The 26641-nt window shown below is 33.4% G+C and overlaps 1 protein-coding gene across 21 annotated transcripts in view; it reads left to right on the top strand.

Annotated features, from left to right (window-relative positions):
- CDH18 (cadherin 18) overlaps positions 1 to 26641 on the top strand; it is a 1124701-nt gene that overhangs the window by 994290 nt on the left and 103770 nt on the right. For all 21 annotated transcript variants that reach the window (XM_078004402.1, XM_015139758.3, XM_028849356.2 and 18 more), the window contains one exon: positions 8914 to 9101. In XM_078004402.1, the coding sequence (XP_077860528.1) occupies positions 8914 to 9101 (188 nt within the window). The remainder of the gene's footprint in view (positions 1 to 8913; positions 9102 to 26641) is intronic.

The following is a 26641-nucleotide window of genomic DNA, read 5'->3' as shown; positions in this document are numbered from 1 at the left end:
CTAAATATTTTATCATTTTTATGCTGTTATAAATGAAATTGCTTTATTTTCTTTTGCAATTATTCATTGTCATGTAACTTTGCTGAATTATTTTATTAGTTCTAAAAGTTTGTGTGTGTGTGTATGTGGGTGTGTGTGTGTATTTGTGTAATCCCTACGGCTTTCTAAGTGTAAGATCATGTTATCTGTGAACAGAGATAATTGTATTACTTCCTTCCCTATTCAGATGCTTTTAATTTCTTTTTCTTGCCTTATTACTCTGGCTAGGATTTCCAGTATTATGTTGAATAAAAGTTCAAAAGTAGGCATCCTCTTTTGTTCCTGATCTTACAGTAAATGCATTTAATCTTTCACCATTTTAATATTAGTTGTGGGATTTTAACATATGACTTTTATTATGTTGAAGAAATTTCTTTTATTTATAGCTCTATTTTGTTTTTTTAATCATAAAATGGAATTGAATTTTGTCAATTGCTTCTTCTGTAGAATTGACATGACCTTGTGATTTTTTTTTCTTTATTCTGTTAATGGAAATGAAAATTAATTGATTTTCCTATGTTGAACTAAGCTTGCATTCCAGGAAAAAGAAATCCCAATTGCTCATGGTGTACATTCCTTTGATATTATGCTGAAATCAGTTTACTAGTATTTCATTAATAATTTTTGCATTACTATTCATAAGGAATATTGGTTTTTAATTTTCTATTCTTTCAGTGTCTTTGTCTATTTTTGGTTTCAGGAGAATACTGGTCTTATGAAATAAATTAGGTAATTTTCCTTATTTTTTTTACTTTTTGCATGATTTTGAGAATTAGTGTTAATTCTTCTTTAAATGGTTAGTAGAATTAAAACAATACACCCATCTGTTGCAGGGCTTTTCTTTCTTGGGAAGTTTTTGGTTGCTTATTGACTCTCCTTATTAGTAGTATGTTTAATTATTTTAGTGATAAAACAACAAATTGCCTTTTTTCTATTTTGTCTTTTCCAATTTTTCATTAATAGTCACATATTAGTGTGTAGTTATAAATAACCCTTTGTTATAAATACAAATTTGGCATGTTATTTGCAAATTTTAGTAATTCTGTGAAGTTGGACAACCAGATTCTAAAATTATATTACCATTACTGTTTCTATTTGGCTTAAATAGCTAGAGTTTACTACAGATAACACATCTGTTCATTGTGGAATGTCCTTTGATACAGCCAACTTGAGTAATTTTTAATACTAAACATAATTATTTATCAGTTGTAAGTTTCATGGACATAAACAATTTTGAGAAGTGAGGAGAGAAGTTAATTTTGATGTCAAATTGATATTTTAAAAATATAATTATCATTTAGTTTTTTCGTTTCTTGTTTTTTATTTGTTTTGTTTTCAATATAGTTTATATTAGCAAAAAGGGAGTGTTATAAGAAGTTTAACCTTCATATTTGGTTCATTTAGTTTCCTATGTCCTTCTTTTGTTGCAAACTTTAAACAATTTATTCTTTCATTGGCCTACATTTTAAATATTCTAAATAGTTTCAATTTACTTCTTTTTAAAAAGACACAAGACTGTAGATGCCCAGCATAAAGTTGGAGGTGACCATCATTTGAATATTTTAACAGAAACTCAGGATATGGTAGATGTGACTATTCATTTGGAAGCCGTAAGTTTATATGTTGATGTTGAAACCACAGGAACAAATGTACCTTTCTGGAGTGTGTATATAAGGAATAGAAATGAGGTACCAAGTTACGGACAATACTCTCTTTTAAGAAAAAAGTGAAAGATAAGTCTGTAATGAAACTGAGATGTTAGCAAAGTAGTGATACAACCAGGTAAGGGCTGTGTTCTAAAATTCTAGAGAGGGCCTTTTTTATAGCTGTAGCCTAAGTAAATTCTCCTGCATGTGCACATGGAGATATGTAAAGTAAAATTCATTTGACTGTTTCTAAATTAGAAAAACATAAGATTAGATAACTGGTAGCATATTATTAAAACAAATACTACATTCTGATTAATGAACTAGAACTATATACAACATCTTATTTACAACTCAAATTATGATTTTGAATAAAAAATACAAAAAAAGATGAATATTAACTTAAAATCTAAATAACTATACTATTTGAATATATGTTTGTAGAAATACATTACATTAATTTTTTTTTGGGGGGGGGGGGACAGAGTCTCGCTCTGTCGCCCAGGCTGGAGTGCAGTGGCCAGATCTCAGCTCACTGCAAGCTCTGCCTCCCGGGTTTACGCCATTCTCCTGCCTCAGCCTCCCGAGTAGCTGGGACTACAGGCGCCCGCCACTTTTAAGATATGTAAGGGGATGATCATGGTTCCGGGAGGATGAGCTGAGAATTTGTTTATAGCAAATGGCTGCCTTAGAAGCATCACCTATGCCTTCAATAATGTTACCTTATAAAATGAGACCTGAAATAAATACACCAGAACATTAAGATTTAATAGCACACATGTGTGTTTCATGACATTTTTCATTTTTTTTCTGTTAGAAATGTATTAAAGTATAAAGTCATAGAAAGAGAAATAATCAGCAATAGAGGTGTAATAGAATCATGTTTTGTTTGTTTATTTTGGTTTTTAATTTTCCTCAACATAACTCACAGTGCCCCAGGATGACAAGAACAAAAAAAGAATCCATTTGAATTAGCAAATCACCTGCAACTACTGCAAAGGTGTGTATAGTTTATCTATGCCTATGTTGCAAAGCATTCCAATTTGGCAGATTAAAACAACTAACATTTATTATTTCACAATTTCTTTAGGTCAGGAATCTAGCTATGGTTTAGATGAGTGCCTTTGGTTCATGCTTATGAGATTCCAGTGTAGAAGTCAGCAGGGGCTGAGGTCTTGCCCAAAGGCTTACCTCAGTGGAAGTGGAGCTGGTTTCTGCTTCCAGCTTACTCACATGGCTTTTGGCAGGCATCAGTCACTTGCTCTATGGGCTTCAGGAAAACGTGACAGATAGCTTGCCCCAGAGAGTGATACAAGAAGGAGTGAGAAAGTGTTCCCGTGATAGAAGCCACAGTCCTTTTGTAATTTAGTGTTGTAAGAGACATCCTATTACTTTTGCTGAACTCATTCCATCATAAGTGAGCCACTATATATAGCCAACACTGTCAGTGATACAAGAGGGAGTGAGAAAGTGTTCCTGTGATAGAAACCACAGTCGTTTTGTAACCTAGTCTTGTAAGAGATATCTGATTACTTTTGCTGAACTCACTTCATCATAAGTGAGCCACTATATCTAGCCAACATTCAAGAGGAAATGATTACTCAAGGACATGAACAGCAGGAGGCATAAAAAAATAGGGCCACCTTGAAGGCTGCCTACTAAAAGTTGACTCATAATGAACAAATTATAATTATCAACTTAATGGAGAGTGTGCAAAATATTAATCTGAATGTACTTCATTTTGTTTAATGGGACATAGTGAATGGGGAAGTTACTATTCTTGCAATTCTTAAAATGTATCAAGAATTATCAGGGTTTTTTCCCCCATAAACATAATCTTCCTGTACCAGGAATCTGTTTCATATTTTAAGACTCAGCCTAAATGTTTTCTGGGCCATGAGTTTTTTGTGACCCATTTGAACAGTTTTTTTTTTTTTTTTTTGCAATCTGCTTTGTAAAAACAACCTTCTTTATAATGCTATCATCATAGTAATTCTATAATGTATTTATTTATCTCTGTTAACTAAGACATCTCTGGTTTTCTAGTGTTACCATCCCGGTATTAACTACTTGACAGGTTTTTGAAGGTTAATGTAATTCTGGGTAATTCTGATTTAGTTGGACCTTGAAGACCACAACATCCAAAAAAATTGACTCCTAGTCTCTGTCTCAAAATGTTTTAGAGAATTTGTACTAATATTTTGTAATATTTCTATACATTTTGTTGAACAAAACAGATGTGACTTTTCAGGAACATCATGATATTTTCAAGGCCAGTGCAAATCACATGGCTTCTCTTTGATGCTGATTTTATGCCCTTAGATTTGACCTTTCAACATGAATTTTGGAAACATGACCATTGGCAAAAGCCTTTTCTTAGTATTTCATAGCTGTGCCACCAAAGATAGATGAAAGTTATTTTCTAGTTCCAGTTCAACATTTTTGAGACATATGCTCTTTTTGGAGATGTTTGAAACAGCTGCCTACCCTTCACCAATCAACTGTGAGAAGGAAGAAGGGATCCTATAAACGCTTGAGTCTCATGCTTTTCCATGTCAATTCACAGAATCAAGGAAGATAGATCTTTTAGTAATGGTAGATCTTGATAAAACCATATGGTTAAGGTCAAGGGATCATTTGTCTAAAAGAAGAGGGTGCTTTACACAGGACAAGATATGTTGGTTGAACATACTTTATTTGGACATTTAGTTTAATTAAACTAAAAGCTAATGTTTTCCTCACTTTGCTGTGAGTTTATGTCAGGTGTATTCTCCAATGCTTATGAAGGAGAGCTGAGAAAAATATTTCTTGAATATTGAGTAAACACAAACACATACGTGAACACATGTGTCAACCCTTAGTATCTATACATATACATTTAAAATTACACATTTTTGTCTTTAGAAGTTTATCAATTTTTTTCTTTTTTGAGACAGAGTCTCACTCTGTCACCCAGGCTGGAGTGCAGTGGCACAATCTTGGCTCACTGCAACCTCTGCCTCCCAGTTGCAAGCGATTCTCCTGCCTCAGTCTCCCAAGTAGCTGGAATTACAGGCACATACCACCACACCCAGCTAATTTTGTATTTTTAGTAGAGATGGGGTTTTACCATGTTGGTCAGGCTGGTCTCGAACTGGTATCGAGCCACTGCACCCGGTTCAAATAAATATTTTAAACCATGAACACTGAATGTCTTTCAATTTGTTTGTTTTTTTATATTTTTCATCCATATTTTCTAGTTTACAGTGTGTAAGTCCTTCACTTCCTTTTGTCTTTTTACATTTTTCATCCATGTTTTATAGTTTTCAGTGCATGAGACTTTCACTTCCTTAGTTTATTTACACAGTTGAATTCATTTCAATGCTATTATAAATGGGATTGTTTTTCTATTTTTTTCAAAAAATTTTTATTAGTATGTGTAAATGCAACTAATTTTTATGTTGATTTTATGTCTGCAACATTACTGATTTTTTTTATTAGTTATAACAATTTTTGTTTTTTGTGGACCCTGTATTTTTTATATATGTAATATTATATTATCTACAAACAAGGACAGTTTTACTTATTTCACTCTGATTTAGTTCCCTTTTATTTTATTTACATGCTTAATTGCTCTGGCTATGTCTTTCAGTACTATTTTGAAAATAAGTGGTAAGAGTGGGCATCCTTGCTTTGTTCCTGATCTTAATGGAAAAGCATTAAGTTTTTCTGTGTGTAATGTTATCTGTGGCACTCTCATAAAATGTCTACACTATATTTTAACTCTACAAGTACAGTAAAATCCCTATCAAAATCCAAATGACATTTTTTACAGAGATAGCAAAGAACAATTCTAAAATATATGTGGAAAGAAAAAGGCTCTGAAGAACCACAACAATGTTGAAAAAGAAGAACAAAGCCGGAGGCATCACACTTGCTGATTTCAAAATATTTTAAAATGCTGCAGTAATTAAAATAGTATGGTAATGGCATGCAGACAGATATGTAGACCCGTGGAACAGAGTAGAGTCTCTAAATAAATCATCTTAGTGGTAAATCATAGGTAGTAAAATCATCTTCAACAAGGTTGCTAAGAATACACAATAGGAAAAGGATAGTCTCTTTAAAAACGGGTCGGGCAAGGTGGCTCACGCCTGTAATCTGAGCACTTTGGAAGGCAGAGGCAGGCAGATCACAAAGTCAGGAGTTCGAGACCAGACCGGTCAACATAGTGAAACCCTGTCTCTACTAAAAATACAAAAAATTAGCCATGTATGGTGGTGTGCGCCTGTAATCACAGCTACTCGGGAGGTTGAAGCAGGAGAATCGTGTGAACCCAGCGGCGGAGGTTGCAGTGAGCCGAGATGTGCCATTGCACTCCAGCCAGTACGAGACCCCATCTCAAAAAACAAAATGAAACAAACAAAAAAAAAAAACAATGGAGTGAAAACTCAATATCTATATACAGAAGAATGAAAATGGCTTCTTTTTGTACATCATACGCAAACACCAATTCAAACTGGATTAACAAGTTAAACATAAAATCTGAAACTGCACAACTCTTAAAAGAAAAAAATAGGGGTAAAGCCTTATGACATTAGTCTTGATAATATTTAATCTGATATGACCCGCAAATCCCAGGCAATAATAACAAAAATAGACAAATGGGACTATATCAAGTTATAAATTTTTAACGCAGCAAAGGAAACCATCTACAGAGTGAAAAGCAGCCTATGGAGTGGGATAAAATATTTGCAAGCCATGTCTGCTAAAAGGCTGATTTCCAAAATAAAACTCCTACAACTCAATAATGAAAAGAAAGAAGGAGAAGAAGAAGGAGAAGAAGAAGGAAAAGGAGAAGGAGGAGGAAGAAGGAGAGGGGGAATGGATAAAGGAGAAGGGGAGGGAGAGATGGAGGTGAGAGAGAAAGAGAGGAGGAGAGAGAGAAAGGGAAGAAGAAGGAAGGAAAAAAAACATCAATAACCTGATTAAAAAATGGGCCTAAGACCTGAGTAGCTGTTTCTCTAAAGAACACATTCAAATGGACAATAGGTATGTATAAAGATTCTCAATGTCACCAGTCATCATGGAAATGCAAATCAAAACTACAGTATGATAACACCTCATACGTGTCAGGATGGATATTTATGAAAAAAAGCCAATGACAGAAAAGTATTGTTGAGGATGTGAAGACCTTTGAAACCTTGCACACTGTTGGTAGAAATGTGAACTTGCGTAGCATCTACAGAATATAGTATAAAGATCCCTCATAAGTTAAAAGTAAAATTACTGCATGACCTAATGACCACACTTCTGAGTATTTATTTTAAAAATTGAAATCAGGATTACAGATAAATGTTAGCATTCCTATGTGTATTGCAGCAGTATTCACAATAGCTAAGATGTGGAAACAATCTAAATGTCCATAGACAGAGAATGTAGAGAAAAATGTGGTTTATCATACAATGGGATAGTATTTAGCCTTAAAAAAAGAGATCTTGCAATATACAACAACATGGATGAATACTGAGGACAGTAGGCTGAATGAAATCAACCAGTCACTGAAGGGCAAATATAGTACTGCATGATTTCAATTAGATGAGGTATATAAAATAGTAAAATTCATACAATCAAAGAATGGAGTGGTTGTTACCAGGGACTAGAGAAGGTGAATGAGGAATTGCTAATCAACAAATATTAAATTATCATAATGCAAAATGAGTAAGTCCTAGAGATCTGCTGGAAAACACTGTGTCTATGAATAGCAATGCTGTGTTGTGTAGAAATTTGTTTATAGGATAGATCTCATATTAAGTGTTCTTATCACAATAATAACAAAAATATATTTTCAACATTCACTAGATTAGACTTCTGTTTTCAGTATCATACCACTAATGACAAATGATTGTCTCACTGAAATTATTTTTGTAGAGATTGTGCATTCACTTACCCATATAGTCTAACTATATCCTTGTATAGCATTGAATCACTATTAATTTAATCTTGTGGAAATTATTTTGTTAAATTACATTTTAATTCAAGATTCCTGGGCTTCTGTTGTTTATAATGTTTTGAATTTTCTATAATAAATTGCTCTAATAAGCTTTTTTAACTTGTGAATAAAACAATTGTTAAAAACATGTTCATTATGCTTCTTAATATAAGCACTATAGAAACGGTTCCATTTGACATTTAATATCAGGACAAACTTTGGAAAAATGATATTTGTACCTATTAGACAATGAGAGTATAAAATTAACAGTGCTTTAAAATTGTTAGCTATCTATCTAATCTATCTATCTGTCGATCTATCCATCTGTCTAGCTACTTGTGTACATATAGTTTTTTATTTGGATTGCATGAAATCACATTAATTCTTCTTCTAGTAATTATAATTTATATTGATTTAAAATTGAATATTAACTTGTCTGTTGAATCCTCAGCAGAGTTCTAAGAATAAATTGGTTTTAAACACTTAGAGAACAATAATCACCACTGGCATATATAAAATATCAGTGTCTTCACCTAAAATATTAAGTGTCAAAATTAATGCTAATTCACAAATGCTGTTTACTTTTACATAGACATTTACTTTCTCATACTTCAACTCTGTAATCGATTTTTAAAAATTGTAATAACTTTATATTATTTAAAACTTTATTATGAAGCCACCTCAAATCCTTTTTAGAAGCTGATAGGGAATTTATGCTAAAGAAATATATAAATACTTTCACTTTCTCTGACATGACTCTATATCTCACTATACTTGATAAAAATAATTATCTATATTCACAAATAGGCTATGCATTTTATCTTGTTTTTCTGTTGAATTCTACATTTCCACACTTTTTATTTCCACACTTTTGTATTTGAACGTCACATGTTACAATGCGGGGAAGAATAAATTGGGATTACACTAATACTTGACTAATTCAGTTTTGGTTCAGAATCAGAAGGAAAACTTGACTCTCCTCTAATGTTTGTAATTTAAGGGTTTAGAGCTAATAAAATGTTTCATATTCAAATATATAAATCTTTTCATGCAAAGTGTTTTACATACCTTTTAAAGTTTATATAAATCTAGTATTTAATTACTAAATAGTCTACTTTTAAAATCTAAAAAAGTCCATTTGATGCATTACCTAATATAACGGTCATTTGAATTAGTGCTCTAAATATTTGTCTTTTTCTTGTAAGATTATTTCATGAACATTGTATTTAAATACATTTAATATGAAATGTCTTCCAGAACATTATCAGCTATATGTTCCTGAGTCAGCTCAAGTTGGTTCAGCTGTTGGGAAAATCAAGGCAAATGACGCCGATACTGGCTCAAATGCTGACATGACCTACTCCATCATAAATGGTGATGGCATGGGGATATTCTCAATCTCCACTGACAAAGAGACCAGAGAAGGAATCCTTTCTTTAAAGAAGGTAAAAAGAACATACTTTTTGTGATTCAGGCAACTCACTCATCTTTTCCTGAATGGAAATTTGGCAGAGGTATGAATAATTCATGCTGTCAGGCCATTAAAATGATAAAATAGTGTCACTTTGTCATATAATTACATTTTAATTATTGTTTGTCAACTGTTTAGATCTTTCCTTCAGAAAATATATTTTGCTAAGGTGGGAAGATCTGATGTAGACTACACTAACAATGTTTCTCTCCATCTTTGTTTGTTTTGTCTCTACTCTAATCTTCCTGAAATGTCCCAATGATAATAGTCAAGAATTAAATAAAAGTAATTTCAATGAAGTGCAAAGAATCAAAGCATCATCATAATAAGACTATGGTGATTATTTTATAGCCAGAGAGGATGGCCAAGGAGGCTGAGATATTTGCCATCTTAAAATGTACTCCAGGTGATTCTAGAGTAGAACTATTTAGAAAACAGGCTGAGATACTTTATTCTAATGTACATACTGTAGATGTTGATGTGAGTCTGTCATCTATCTATCTATCTATTTATCCATCTGTCTAATTAGCCACTTGTATACATATACTTTTCTATTTGGATTGTATGATATCTCATTAATTATTCTAGTAAGTATAATTTTATATTGATTTAAAATTGAATATTAACTTGTCTGTTGAATACTACCTTGGGGAAGTTCTAAGAATAACTTGATTTTAAACACTTAGAGAACAACAGTCACCACTGATATATATAAAATATCAATGTCTTCACCTAAAATACTTTCTCATTGTAAATTTTTTTTTCTCAGATTGTCAAACATAGGTCAAGGTGATAATGAAAAGAGACAATTTGCATATCTTTACTTAACAAATGTATTTATTTTGAGTTCCTTCAATGTGTCAGTTGCTATGTTCCACATGAGCTAAGCAAAGAATAAAAAGGGTAAGTGTGGAGCAAAGGCAGACTCAGCCCCTACATGCACACAGCTTCTAATCTGTGGACGTGGACAGACATTAATCAAATATCACATACACTCCTAGATCAATAATATGTTTTCTATGAAGAAGAGTTATATAGTGCTAAAGGGGAAAAATCTAGAATATTTAATTCTTTCTGGTATTCTATAATAGTTAAAGAGAGAATTGAAAGAAGCCTGGGGGTAAGTTAGGTATAGACTGTAAGGATGACTATTTCAGGAAGACAGAAAATGTACCAAGTGCCTGAGGTGAGTGAAACATGGCACATTTAAGGGATCAAAATAATGTGACTGAATCCAGAGTAGAGGGAATGAGGAATGCAGTCAGTGGGTACAAGACCACACAAGGCCTTGTTTAATTTTGCTAAATGGAAAGCCATTGAAGAGATATAAGAAAGAAGTGACTAGATCTAATTTGATGTCAAGATTTCTGATTGCTTAATTAAGCAACATGATGCCAAGGCTGTGTGTTAACTTATCACTGCATTCCCAACATCTAGCATTTTTTTCTGACACAGAGTTGGCGTTCAATAAATATTAGAGTAATTAATGGATGATGATGTGGATACAAAGGTGAGAAGAGGATTGCCTGCTTTTCATTTTATGGGTAGCTTCTTTACTTAAAATAATTCAGGTAAACGGGATTAATTTTTTCTAAAATATTAATCCTGACAACTAGGGAACACTTATTTTAAGAAACAAGCATGAAAAGGAAGGAAATATAATCTTGGAGGAAATCTTCAAATAATAGGAGAGAATGTTGGCATTGAATATTCCCAAGGGATGCTGTTCGGGAGGTAGCTAGTCATCAGAAAAGTAAACTGTTCTCAAAATTTAAAACAATTTTGGATTATAAAAATTAATTGGATTTGGCTAAAGGAAGTACGATTGACTGGGTGATTATCATTAGCAGGTTGTATTTGATCAACTTTAGGGTAAGCATCACGTGGCAACGAGGAGAACGTATATTCTGTTGTTTTGGAGTGGAGAGTTCTGCAGATAACTGTCAGAATCTACTAAATAGGTATCTTCTGGAGCCAGAACTGAGTTCAGGTCCTAAATATCTTTATTACTTTTCTGTCTTGATGATCTGTCTCACATTGTCAGTGAGGTTTTAAGTCTCCCACTATTATTGTGTGGGAGTCTATGTCTCTTTGAAGGTCTCTAAGAGCTTGCTGTATGAATCTGGGTGCTCCTGTATTGAGTCCATATATATTTAGTGTAGTTACTTCTTGTTGAATTGAACCCTTTACCATTATGTAATGCTCTTCTTTTTGTCTTTTTCGATTTTTTTGGTTTAAAGTCTGTTCTGTCAGAAACTAGGATTGCAAACCCTGCTTTTTCCTGTTTTCCATTTGCTTGGTAAATTTGTCTTCATCCCTTTATGAGCCTATGAGTGTCTTTGCACATGAGATGGGTCTTTTGAAAACAGCATACCAATGGGTCTTGGCTCTTTGTCCAGCTTGCCACTCTGTGTCTTTTTATGGGGGCATTTAGCCTATTTACATTTAAGGTTAGTATTGTTATGAGTGTATTTGATCCAGTTATCATGATGCTAGCTGGTTATTTTGCACAGTTGTTTATATGTTTGCTTCATAGTGTCACTGGTCTGTGTATTTCAGTGTGTTTTTTAGGCTGATAACAATTTTTCCTTTCCATATTTAATATTTCCTTCAGAAGCTCTTGTAAGGCAGATATGGTGGTAATGAATTCACTCAGCATTTATTTGTCTGGAAAGGATTTTATTTCTCCTTCACTTATAAAGCTTCTGGCCAGGGCAATCAAGCAAGAGAAAAAAAAAATAAATGTATTCAGAAAGGAAGAGAGGAAATCAAATTTTATTTTTTTGCAGATGACATAACCCTATATGTAGGAAACTTCCTCATCTCAGCCCAAAAGCTACTTAAGCTGATAAGCAACTTCAGCAAAGTCTCAGGATACAACATCAACATGCAAAATCACTAGCATTCCTATACACCAACAATAGGCAACTCTGAAACAAACCATGAATGAACTCTCATTCACAATCACCACAAAAAGAGTAAAATACCTAGCAATATGGCTAACAAGGGAAGCAAAGGACCTATTCAAGAAGAACTACAAACCACTGCTCAAAGAAATCAGAAATGACAAAAACAAATGAAAAACATTCCATGCTCATGGATAAGAAGAATCAATACCATGAAAATGGCCATACTGCCCAAAGCAATCTATAGATTCAGTGCTATTTCCATGAAACTATCATTAACATTCTTCACAGAATTAGAAAAAAATAATTTAAAATTTATATGAAACCAAAAAGCCTGAGAAGCCAAGGCAATCCTAAGCAAAAAGAAAGCTGGAGGCATTATGTTATCTGACTTCAAACTATACTACAGTGCTACAGTAACCAAAACAACATGGTACTGGTACAAAAAAAAAAAAGACACACAGACCAATGGAGAACAATACAAAATCCAGACATAAACACTGCATACCTACCACCATCTGATCTTTGACAAACCTGACAAAAACAAGCAATGGAGAAAGGATACCCTATTTAATAAATTGTGCTGGGACAACTGGCTAGCCATATGCAGAAAATTGAAACTGACCTCCTTCCTTATACTACATACAAAAATCAATTCAATATGCATTAAAGACTTAAATGTAAAACCCAAAACTATAAAAATTCTAGAAGAAAAACCTAGGCAATACCTTTCAGGACATAGGCACAGGCAAAGATATCATGACAAAGAGGCCTAAAGCAACTGCAGCAAAAGCAAACACTGACAAAGAAGGTCTGTTAGGTTGGTGCAAAAGTAATTGCAGGTTTTCACATTGCTTTTAGTAGCAAAATCACAATTACTTTTGAACCAACCTAATAATTAAACTAAATAGCTTCTGAAACTATCAACAGGTTAAACAGACAACCTACAGAATGGGAGAAGATTTGTGTAATCTATGCATCTGACAAAGCTCTGATATCCAGCATCTATAAGTATCTTAAATATATTTTCAAGAAATAAAACAGCTTTATTAAAAAGTGGGCAAAGGACATGAACAGACAGACACTTCCCAAAAGATGACAGTTATGCAGCCAGCAAACATGAAAAAAAGCTCAATATCACTGATCATTAGAGAAATGCAAATCTAAACCACAATGTGATACCATCTTACAGTAGTCAGAATGGCTTTTATTAAAAAGTCAAAAAACAACAGATGATGATGAGGTTGTGTAGAAAAAGGAACGCTTTTACACTGTTGGTAGAAGTGTAAATTAGTTCAACCATTCCGGAAGACAGTGTGGCAATTCCTCAAAGACCTAGAGGCAGCAATACCTTTTGATCCAGCAATCCCATTACTGGGTATATACCCAAAGGAATATAATTCATTCTATTATAAAGACACATACACATCTATGTTTGTTGCAGGACTATTCACAATAGTAAAGACATGGAATCAACCTAAATGTCCATCAATGATAGACTAGGTGAAGATAATATGGCACATACATACCATGCAATACTATGCAACAATGAAAAGGAACTAGATTAGTGTCCTTTGTGGGGACGTAGAGAGAGCTGAAGGCCATTAGTTAGGCAAACTAATGCGGGAACAGAAAACCAAATACGACATGCTCTGACTTATAAGTGGGAGCTAAATGATGACAATACATGGACGCGTGAGGGGAACAACACACACTGGGGCCTATAGGAGTCGGGGGTGGGAGAAGGGAGAAGGTCAGCAAGTATAGATAAGGGATGCTGGGATTAATACATAGGTGATGGGTTGATCTGTGCAGCAGACCACCATGGCACATGTTTACCTATGTAACAAACCTGTATATCCTGCACATGTGCCACCGAACTTAAAATAAAAGTTGGAAATAAAAAAATAAAATAAAATGCCTTTAAGAAGAAAAAAATAGTAGCAGCAACTAATATTTGTTAGAGTATTTCCTCTGTGTCAAGACAGATTTTAAGCACATTGAAATGTCTTCATTGAGTTAATATACCCATAATTGTCCTTTTAATTCTTACTGTAACATTTTGAGAAAGAGAGTGTTATCATCCCCTCTTTATAGCTAAAGAAACTGAATCACAAAGTGATAAAAATAGTGCCCAAGTAGAAAGTCGACAGAAAACTCAACTGGAATATCTGTCTTCAGAGTCTGAACACTTACTCATGTTATATATTCAGATGGAAGATACATGATTATTCTTTGATACAATGGAGAGAGAAACTAATTGTGATGTGGTGGAGAGAGAATGGGAAGCAAAAATATGGGAGGAAAAAAATAGAAAAACACTGTCTTCTTGGAGAAGGTTCATACCTTTGTGTTGGAGAAAGATTATAAAACAAATAAACAAGAACATAATGAAATAAATGTTTTAATTTTAAGTTGGGAGACGAGAGTGTTTCTATGCACAGGGATAAAAAGCTCAATACAGACAAGACAACAAGGATACTGATGTAGTCTAGGGATACTGAAGAGAGGGTAAGTAATTTTAAAAGATTCATTGTGGATAGAGATGAGCCTCAATAGAATCCAAATCACAAGTGCAAAGAAACAACCTAGGATAGTATGCCTCCTTCTCTGAGGTTACCATAGGACAAGAGGTAGAAGCAAATGACTGCGGGTAAGTTTGCAATGATGTAGCGAGGATGTGTGTAGGTGCAGTGGTGGCGTTCCTGTGTATTAAGTCCTATTGTCTTTATAAAATAGAAAACAACTTCATATTTGCAAAAAGTGAAAGTAACAGTGCATGGTTTGATTACACACATAATCTGAAGTATAACTATCAGTTGTAGAATTAAGGACAATGCGCATATCTTACCACCTTATGTGGCTACAATTAACTAGAGGTCTGAAAAACAAAGGTAAAATATTTATGTTAATGTGTGTGCATATATTTAATTAATTTAATATTAATAGTTCGTTCTATTTGGTACATACACAATGCCTATTTTTGAGATCAGAATTGTTTCAATTCTGAAAATGGTAAGTGATGATGTACTAAAAATATTCTTGACATTTAATAAGTTCAAATTGTCTTTCACTTTTTTCCTTGAATGTAATTTTTTGTTTCTTTGTTTGGAGATAGAGTCTTGCTCTGTCACCCAGGCTGGAGTGCAGTGCAGTGTGATCTCAACTCACTGCCACCGCCTCCATCCCTAATGCCAAAGTGGTTTTTCCACTTCAGTCTCCCTGGTAGCTGGGACCACAGGTGAGCACCACCACACCTGGCTATTTTTTCTTTTTTCTTTTCCTTTTTCTTTTGGTTTTTTTTTTTTTTTTTTTTGTATTTTTAGTAGAAATGGTGCCTCACCATGTTGCCCAGGCAGGTCTCTCACTCCTGAGCCCAAATGATCTGCCAGCTTCCGCCTCCCAAACTGCTGGGATTACAGGTGTGAGCCACTGCACCTGGCCTCCCTTGAACATATTTTTTAATGTAGTCTAGATTTCCTCTGAGGTACGTGCATGTTGCATTCATGTAATTTTTTGATCCTTCTGATTAGGATTATCAGTCTCAGAGTTATTTCATTGCTGTATATTTTAGGGCATAAATAATTGCAATTTGAAAAACCTATATACCTCAGTGGATTTTAACCTTCAAGAGATACTCATTCAGATGGCAGAAAAAAAAGATAAAACAGTTCTTAAAAAGCTGTTCCTTATTTAATCTCTAAGGCAGTTCACTTTAGCCAGCTAGGCAGAACAGCTAATCTCCTCACAGATCGAAATCAGCACTGCTCTATAAATCCGCCAGCAGGACTGTCTGCACGTTCCTGTCCATATCATTCAAAGGAATCAGAAAATTGCCAAGTTGAATTCACTGGTGCATGGTGTGGTACATTGTAAATACACTTTGATAACTTTCATTCATTGTTTAATGAAGCCTGGCTGGGTGGAAAAGGGGAAAAAGATAAGGATGAATGCAATTGGATGTACTCTCTTTCCTCTGACATAAACCTCTTGTAGCTAGGGATGTGCTTCTCCTTAGCAGCCTTTCTCAAAGTCTCTTCTTATATGGCTCCTATTTGCACACTTTACAGAAGTGGATCCAAATATTGTTTTCTTATTTCTTAACCAGGTTTCTGGTTCTATTTGGCTTTCTGATTTTCAGCAAATACTGTTGTTTTGTCATTTCCTTCTAACTAATTCAACTGTAAATACAATGCAAATTAAGTTAAGCCAAAAAATTTTAAACTCGTCTTTCAAGTCAACAAAGGGTGTTTGAAGATATAACCTTACTGTAAAATGAAATCTAAATCTGGGTCTTGTCATTTAGGAGATATATGACATTGTCTCAACCTTTGAAGCTTCAGTTTTCTTATTTAAGCATTTTCCAGGGTGATTATGGAAAACATGAAATGAGATGAAAATTGTGCTCTAAGCTATGTCTGGCTAATAATTACTACTACCTCAATAATGACTACTATCTAATACTACCTCAATAGCTTCTTTTTCTTTGTCTTCTTTTCTTCCTATTTTGCACCAGTTTTTAATTATACTTCCAGACAAATCCATGTGATGATTTTGCTGCTGTCTTTTTTTCATGTTATTTGATTTAACTAGAAGCAAACTAAGAATGAAATACCGTGTGTATATTACAACACAACATACATACTGTCTTCATGTTTCTTGACAATCAACTTCCCCTTCCTGCTTCTTCAAGAGAAGAATTTTTTTAAGTTTACATTAAATATCGTATTTGTAGTACAACATTTTCAGGTATATTTCAGTCATAAACACATTTTTTATTATCTTTTCGGTTTCACTTATCAAAATATGCATTTCTATAATTTCTCAATGTAGAAAACCTATCAGTTTTATTTTCTTCTTAAAGTTGTTGCTTCTGATAGGATAAGACTTTTCAAAAATTAATTTACTCTGAATGTACTGATAATTTTCCTGAGTGTGTATCTATGTGTGCTACAAATCTGTCCCTGCCTGTAGGAGACATAAAGCACGTTCATAACCAAGTACTATGTATTTTTAAGATTTCCATACCCCACCATGAGTAAAAGATTATTAAACCCTTTGTATTTAACACATGATTTGAGATGGGTGTTAAGAGTAAACACTAAAAGTTATAAGTTTGTTTTTAAAAGTTTAAGTAAATTATAAGATAAAAACATGAAATACGTTCAGCTACAGCCATACTAGATTTATTCTACATACTATATTTCTGGTCTTTTAGTGGATTGTGTTTATTGAGGATTACATTGTCATTCCTTTGACTTGCATTTAGTAACAGAATAAGGATCGAATGTTGTTTACTAACAGATTTTAACATTTTTAGACTTTGAACACAAAGAGTAATAAATGAGTCATCCCAACCCATTGTGAATAATCACACACGGGCAAACACATGATCACACATTGTAAATAAGAAACAATAGATGTCTAATTCTAATGAACTGCTTACAAAATATGAACATTGCTTAGGGATTTCATTATCAAAAAAAAAACTCAACTAAGTTTCTGCTTTATATTTTTATAAGGTTCTAAAGTCTGAAAAGTTATTCTTTTCAGCCACAGCCAACAGAGAGAGGAATCCAAGTTTCAATTCAGTAAAATCTATTACTATATTTCGGATAACTTTGACACAGAAATGCTATTGGGCAAATTGTTTTTCATGCTGTTCATCTATAGGCATAATGATAGGCCTAGAGTAATAAATCATTTGAAACTACATTGAAAGTTAATTGATTCCTAAAATACAGTTCAGTGCAGTATTTGGAAACTAATGATCTGATGAAACATCTTGATAAATTAAGCTATATAGATGCATGGGCTGTTGGTAAGTTTGTATATGTGTGGATATATTTAATTATTTTATTTATGTGATATATACTGATATATACACATATACATGCACACATATGCACAAAAACACATAGATATACATATACACACATATGAGCTTATGTATAATTATATATAAATAATAATAAGCATACTTTCAATATAATATAATGTATACTTAAGCTATTTGAAATGAAAGAACTTTGCATTTATTTTTCCAGTGTTCAAATGACAGAAAGCAAACATGTAATATTTGTTTGTATCAATGTCCTTAGAATTACACACAATGAATAAGAATTACTTTCTTCTGTATAGAGAAATATATGATGAGAAAGGTTATGCATATACTCTGGTTTCCACAGACTGTCCATCATCCAGGCCAAACCTCTGACAAGGGCCACAAAGCATATCATAATACAAAAGCCTAGCGGGAGAAACAGTTCTTAAATTCATACAATTTTTCCTGTGTTTTAACAAAATACCATAATATAAGTTAAATACTTTTCCTGAAAACAAAAAGATAATAATAATGTCAGTCACTATTCCCGGTCTAGGCCATTTTATTTAATGATTAAAATGACAATTTTATGTATGAAAATGTTGATATTGACCCTATCTACCCGCTCTTGTAACTAAAATCTGGATGCTGGTGCAGTATAGGAAGTATAGAAATCAAAAGAAGAGGTCATAAATAGTCTCTTCTCTCATTGCTTAGGAGAATAGAATTTTAGAACCTCTCTGAACTCGAAGAATAATTGACTCATACGGCAACTTGGCTAAACAGTATTTCAATATCCTTGTATTTATAATCATTATATAGTTCCAGAGAAGAATATAATAGGGTGATTTAAGGAATAATAGAAGTGATTAATGAGAAACCATTAAGAAGTCCTGAATATGTAAATCTGGCTGGAAAATGAGTGATGGGAAAACGATAACTAACTACAGTAATATGAAATGGATTAATGTTAGAGGAGAAAGTACTACTTTATAAGTTAGAAAGAGCAATGATATGTAAAAGTAATTAGTAGGAGTTACAGGATGAAATTAAGAAACTAAAATTTAAAATGGAAATCAGTGTCAACTCATTGATAGTGAGCTGTTAAATTAGGATATTGAGCAGTAGCTAAAGAAAAGTAAGAGAAGTCCAATTGCCTGGGGAAGTAAAAATTATGCCAGAATAAACACTTCTAGCAAGGGCTGAGAAGATAAACAATTTTATCAACAGCATTTTAGTTTCTTAGCTTATGCCATCTGTGAATTAAAGAAATTACAAAGGTACTCAGAGTTCTAGGAGTTAGATTTAGTAAACTTCTCAGTTCATTTTTAACTTAAATACTTTGAAAAGATGATGATGAAGGTATCTTTTAATGGTGAGGATATTATATTCCACTAAACATTTTGTTTATCTTTATAATCAAAATGAAACATTGTATTACACTACTTATTTGCTGTTTAGATTTCCACCAGGATAGCACAGTGGTTAAGGAACAACTTATACACTTTTTCTGCCTGAGTTTAAATCCCAGATATATCACTTACAGACTATTGTCCATAAGGAGTTTCTTAACTTTCCTATGCCTTAGTTTCCTCGTTTGTATATGGGAATAATTACACCTCACAGAGGTGTTGTGAAGATTAAATAAATTAACATATGTTAATTGTTTAGGGCATAGGGCAGTGTTATTATATTTCAAAAATAATATTAAAATTTTTATCTATCAAATCTAAACCATGTAATAGTACCTTTTTGTACTCTGAAAACAGCTGTATTTGAGATGGAGAAAGAGCTATTAATCAAATTCCATGCACTAGGAATTATTTTAGATACATGAACTATGAAATGAACTAGATAATATTCTTTCTCTTAGGGAAAACTGAGTAGACATGATATATTGTTATAATACAAGATGTCAGCCCATACTAACTGTTAATAATATAGGTTTGCTTAAATTGTTATGAATTTAGAGATTAAAAAGAACCAACTTTTCAAAGATGGGAAGCAGTCAGTGAAATATTTGCATGGGAAATTATTTTTAAACATCTGTGGACTTTGGATACTCAAGAAAATAAATTCAGCCAAAGGTTTTATATCCACCCACATTGTCTTTCAAGTATGGAGATTATAGCCAAAAAACCTTGAACATTGCAATATGCTAATTACTTTAGTTTGATTATTACACATTGTATATATATGTCCATAGTTTATATTCGTATCCTGTACCTCATAAATATGTATAATTATTGTGTCATTAAAAATAAAATGAAACTAAAAAAATATTCTGACCAGATGGAATAATCAACCTAAATATTAGTTAGCACCTTTAATTGGTATCAATATAAAATTCTGTATTTAGAAACAATAATTATATTTCTTGGGGGGGAGTGGAATGAAGGATATTTTCTTGGGAAGTAATGTATCTTTCCAAGAAATACTTGTGAGTACTAATCGGTAATGACAGGCAGAAACCCTGACTGTGATTAACATCAGGATCAGGGTAATTGATCAGAATGTAAACATAGGCCTTGAAAAGTGTACAAACAATATCTCTTTTCCTAAGAAAATAAAATTATAAGCTAAAAAAAAATTATTAGTAATAACTAAGAATGAAAAAGTATAAGTCCGAGCTAAAAGTCAAATATGAGATCTGTAAGCATTACCAAGAGCACAAAAGTAAACAAAAATTAAAAATTACAAATATTTAAGAGAAATGGGAGGAGATGGAAACAGTCTATTTTATTTTAACTGCTATTTTTTGTATGATGATAACACAGTATTAGCTAAATTTATAAGAATGGAGATAGTCACTAGAAAAATATATAAACAAAAATAGAACTTCACACAAGGAAACCAGATGTATCTAAAACAAACAAAAAAATAAGATTATAATAAAAATCCACATACATAAAAAGGAAACTAAGATATATGATTTCAGTGCCCACAATGATGGGATCCAAACTGAAATAATAAAAAGAAGGAACAGAAAAGCACTTTACAATCCTAAAGTGAGCCATTCACTGTGAGTATGAATCTCTCTGTTGCACGTTACTCACCAACATTCACAAAGAAGAAATCACAATATATACAAAGAGCTATGTCTATAAACAGAATGGTAAAGGGTTATAGCTCACAAATTTCAGTCCATGATAGATAAAGTATTTGAAAATGTGAATAATTGAATTATGTAATTAATAAGGAGGTTGATATATTTAATAAATCATTCTCTGCATTCTGATGCTGTATCATTTAATTCAAGTGCCTATAGAATATTTAGTAAAACTGACTACATATTAGTCTTCAAGGCTATCTCATTAAAGGACTCAAAGTAAAATAGTACAGATATAATGCTAAAGACAACTAAAGTCATAGACCAAATACAATTAAAAATTAGTGAAAAACATCAGAAAACAAAAAATGACCTTAATCTGAAAATGTATTAACTGAAACAACGAAAACCTTCTACTTCAGGAATTCTCAAATCACAGAAAAAAAAAGCACAACAAATGGCAGAATTTCTAGGTAAAAATAACTATAATAAGAAAGAACATATATGGAAATTATGGGATACAAATTAAGTGCTTCTGAAAGTATACTTGTAATTCCAAACATATCAAAGACATAGACTAAAAAAGAATAATATTAGATGAATTAAATATGTAACTAATAATGGAGAATAAAAGAAGAAAATGAATAAAGACTAGTAAACAAAAATATAGATTCAAACCTGATTTTCTGGAAGGAAAGTTTAAAAAATAAACATAAACTAATCTTAATCTTATTAAGATACATGAAAAGACATAGAAAATAAGCAGCTTGAAAACATTATAACACTATTTTCTTAATTCTACACAAATAAATTTAATCTGAAGGATTTTGAGGGAAGATTGCTAAAAGCAACTTCAAAGAAACAGAAAACACACATAAACTGATTTCTGAATAAGAAAATGAGAAGCTTGTGAATTTTCCCTAAATATATCAGACTCAATAATTCACTAAGGAATTCTATCAAACCTGAAAGGGCACATAACTGCAATGCTATTTAAAGCTTTCAACACACAGAAAAGAAAATTTCAACTATGTTTCTATATAAAGCAGACAAATTTACATTCCTTTCCTAGGAATGTTCTTACAAATGACCATAAACTAAGCAACTCGAGAAACCAGTGTGCTGTCTCACAGGCCTGGAGGCCAGAAGTCTGGAATCAGGAGTCAGTTGGACTGCACTTCCTCTTTCTTTGGTAAACTTTAAGGACCTGTCCATTCCTCGCCTCTTCCAGCTTCTTAAGTCTCCAGTTGCTCCTCAGCTCATGGCCACATGACTTCTCTCTCTGCCTCTGTGGTCATATGACCTCATCACAGTTTCTCTGCCAAATCTCCCTTGGCCACTGTTATAATCTAAATTTAACACCTACGTATATAATTGACGATTATCGCCTCTTGTTATAGTTTACTATGTAAGTTAATTGCATGATTTTCCATATTCGTATTTGTTGCAGGGTTGCCATTAGGCCACTATAGCCAGTCTCCACAAAAGCCATGTCCTTCCCATGTGTACAGTAGTATTTACCAACATCCCTAAAATATCAATCTATAACAAAATCAATTCTAAGTCCAAAACCTTATCTACTTATCATCAGGCCAACATTTCTAAAGTCATCATCTCAGTCTAAATCTCATTATCTTAATCAGGTGTGGGTGAAACTCTAGATAGTTTGAATCCTGGGACAAAAATCTTCATCTGTGGACCTGTGAAATTAGAAAACAAATTATCCTCATCTAAAATACAATGGTAGGAGAGGCATAACATAACTGTGATAGACACTGACATTCCAACAAGGGAAAATGGAAGAAATAAAAAAGTAACAAGTTCCAAATATGTTTAAAACCCAGCATGGAAAATTCCATTAGGTTTCTTTTTTTCATAAGTTTTATTTAATATTTAATTGGCAAATATTAATTATATTTATTATGTACAATGTAATTGGTACCTATCTTTTACTTCAAATATTTATCATTTACTTGTGATGAGAACATTTAAAATTCTTTTAGAAGTTTTGAAAGGTACAATGCATTATTGTTACCTATAATCAATGTGCTGTATATGGAACACCAGAACGGATTCCTCCTACCTAACTGTAACATTGTACCCATTAACCAATGTCTCCCCTTTTCCTACTCACCTCTCTATTCCCAGCCTCTGGTAACCACCATTCTACTTTCTACTTAAATGAGTTTGACTTTTAGATTCCATATGTAACTAAGATCATATGGTATTTGTCTGTCTATGTCTGGCTTATTTCAATAAATATTCACACATGTTATTAAAAATGACAGAGTTTTTTTTTTTAAATAACAGACTAAATAGCATTCCACTGTGTATCTACACCACAATTTTTAAAAATCCTTTTATCCGTTGATGAATACTTTGGTTTTTTTTTCCATATCTTCTCTAATGTGAGTAATGCTGCAATTAATGTAAAGGTATAGCCATGTCTTTGGGATACTGATGTCAATTTCTTTGGCTATATACCCAGTGGGGGGATTGCTGGATCCTATGGGAATTCTACTTTCAGTTTTTTGAGGAACCTTCAACTTTTTTTCCAAAATGGCGGTACTAATTTACAACACCACAAATACTGTGTTTCCTTTTCTCCACATCCTTGCCAATACTTGTTATCGTTCATGTTTTTGATGATAGCCACTGTAAAAGGCATGAGATGATATTTCACTGTGGTTTTAATTTGTACTTCTCTGATGTTTAAAGATGTTGAGGAATTTTTCATATATACGTGGCCCAGTTGTATGTCATCTTTTGAGAAATATCTATTAAGTGCTTTGCCCATTTTTAGAATAGAGTGATTTGTATTTTTTTTTTTTATTGAGTAGTTTGAATTCAATCGTTATTTTGGATATTGGCCCTTATCCGATGTACAATTTTCAAATATTTTCTTCAAATCGTGTATTACTCTTCACTCTGTTACTTGGTTTCTTTGCTATGAAGAAACTCTTTAGTTTGACGCATTCTCACTTGTCTATTTTTGCTTACTTTGCCTATTTTTTTGACTTATAGACAAGTAATCTCAGCCTAGAACAATGTCATGAAGGTTACCCCTCAATGTCTTCTTCTAGTAGATTGATCATTTTAGGTTTTACGTTGTCTTTAATCCATTTCAAGTTAATTCTTGCACGGCTCAATACTTTGCTCTCTGAGTCTGTAGCTCTGCTTGCCCCTGCCCCTATGTTGTGCGTAAAGTACCCGAAGTCTTTTATGTTTCCTCAGAAAGAAATCTTTATCACCTATAACTGCAAAGTTATGATTTCTGGACACCAAACCTGGAGTTTCATCCTGCAAGTGGTTGAATTACAATATAAATTGAGTGTCCAATCATGTAGGGGTATCTTTCTTCTGGGGCATGCTAGGGCAGCCACAAAAACTGAAAAAAGTGAGGAATCGATTCTCTAGAGCTCCATGAGAGAGTGTGGTTCTTCCATATTTCTGACTTAGTGACTTCAGAACTTCAAGGGAATGTCTGTTGTCATAACCCAACTTGTTTGTGGCAATTTGTTATGTCACCCCTACGAAACTAATATAGTAGGATTAACAGAAAATAATAAGCCAATATAATATTAAGCAACATTAAGCAGCTTCATTTATCAGCACCCACAGGACAATTCTAAGCCATTCCAGTAAAACAAAACACATTGCAAGGGGGATGATTCCAGGAATGCTCAGATAGTTCAGGGGTAGACAAATAATTATGCTAGACTGAACCATATGAAATTATCTTTTGTATATGTCACCATACATTTTTGATATCAACAATTTCATATGAGTAAAAGCTAACTTTTAGACAATTTAAAGGACAGGAGTTGCGAATACATACCCAAGTTATACTTGCTGGTAGTTTCTCTCTTCCCTACCAAGTGAGTTTGATACCAGCCACCATCATCACCATGGTGAATGTTGGAATATCAATGAATCCTAATGAGCATTGTCAAATAAAATACAGGACATCTACTTAAATTCTAATTTTAAATAAATAACCAATAAATTTTTCTACAACTGTGTTTCTTGTGATAATTGACAATATACTAAAAACCCTACAGTTTATCCTAAATTTAAATTTAATTGGGCATCCAGTAGTTTAAATGATTGAATTTAGCAACACTGAAAATAGCACTCATTAAGTATGAGCATCAATGATTGTTTTGTTTTGTTTCGTTTTTTTGTCTAGCTCTGTCACCCAGGCTGGAGTGCAGAGGCGTGATCTCGGCTCACCTCAGCCTCTGACTCCTGGGTTCATGTGATTCTCCTGCCTCAGCCTCCTGAGTAGTTGGTACTACAAGTGTGCACCACCACAGCCGGCTAATTTTTGTATTTTTAGTAGAGATGGGGTTTCACCGTGTTAGCCAGGATGGTCTCGATCTCTTGACCTCGTGATCCGCCCACCTCGGCCTCCCAAAGTGCTGGGATTACAGGCATGAGGCCCTGTGCCTCGCCTGGGATTTTTTTTTTTTTTAACTTGCAAAGCACAGAAGACAACTTTAATAGTTTACACAACGATTTAAAAGGTGTGGAAGATGGGTACTTGAGTAGTTTTCCCAGAGTTGCAGTAATAGAAAAATAATAATTATAATACTAATACTATAAATACCATTTTTGCTGGATAAAACCAAATAATAAAATAATTGATATTGCATGTATAACTCTAAAATATCCAGGCATAAATACATGAGTATAATTTTCTCCCAGTTTCCCGGTACCAGCAATACAACCTCACCAGCTTTTCTTCACAAATGAGGTTGTTAAAATATTTCCAGTTGCATTAATTCACTTGCTTCTAAATTCCTGTCCCAACCTAAAATAATCTACTCATTTCTGCATGGCTCCGCATGGTTTCCATCCATCCATCTGTCAGTTCTGGCAAACAAGTCCCTCAAAATGATTACCCCCGCCCTGGAGTAGTAAAATATATATTAGATGATCATCAACATGAAACCACATGTCCACAGAAACAGCCTGCACCGTAGCAGTAGGTAGGTTAGTATTGAGGCAAACGACACCTAACTTGCCAGGGGATCTGCTAAGAAATGGAATAAGAGATGTGTGTCATCTTGGTTACACAGCTTGATAATAATATCAGATACGACTGGAGGTGGCCCAAATCCCTCCACAAATTTCATTGAAAAGTCCGAAAGATGTAAAAGTCTACAATAATAAATAAGTGGAGGTGATTGTTTTAAAATCCAGTGTTACTGTGAGAAAGCAATGCTAAGCATTCCTAGAAAAGTATGTAACTCTGATTTTTAGTTTGAAAGTCTTAAATACCCATATTCAATGAGAAGAACCTTAGACATCATAAAGCCTACCATGTGCAGCAGGTTAACTCCAAAAACTGTAAACATTAATCTAAAACTAACAGTAAACCCGCCAGGTATTCATATTTCCATGAGCAGGATGCACAATTCTGACTGCCCAGCTCCTATAAGCCAAGAGGGACCATTTTTGTCCACCCAGTTGCTGATAGGCAGCAAGTATGTACCATTTATAGGACGAGTTATTTAAATTTTGATGGGGCTTATTGATAAATTTGTCATAGACAAATTCTCACTTATTAATGTAAAGAAGGAAGGAGTCAAGGAAAGGAAAAGTTTGATGTGTGGATCCAATTAAGAGTATGCAACTCCTTGGCCAGGCACAGTGGCTCACGCCTGTAATTCCAGCACTTTGGGAGGTCGAGGTGGGCGGATCACGAGGTCAGGAGATCGAGACCAGCCTGG

Source organism: Macaca mulatta, chromosome 6 (assembly GCF_049350105.2).
Source record: "Macaca mulatta isolate MMU2019108-1 chromosome 6, T2T-MMU8v2.0, whole genome shotgun sequence".
In the NCBI taxonomy this organism is placed as follows: Eukaryota; Metazoa; Chordata; class Mammalia; order Primates; family Cercopithecidae; genus Macaca; species Macaca mulatta.
The sequence above is the reverse complement of the archived record's forward strand: the minus strand, read 5'-3'. Positions and strand labels throughout refer to the sequence as shown.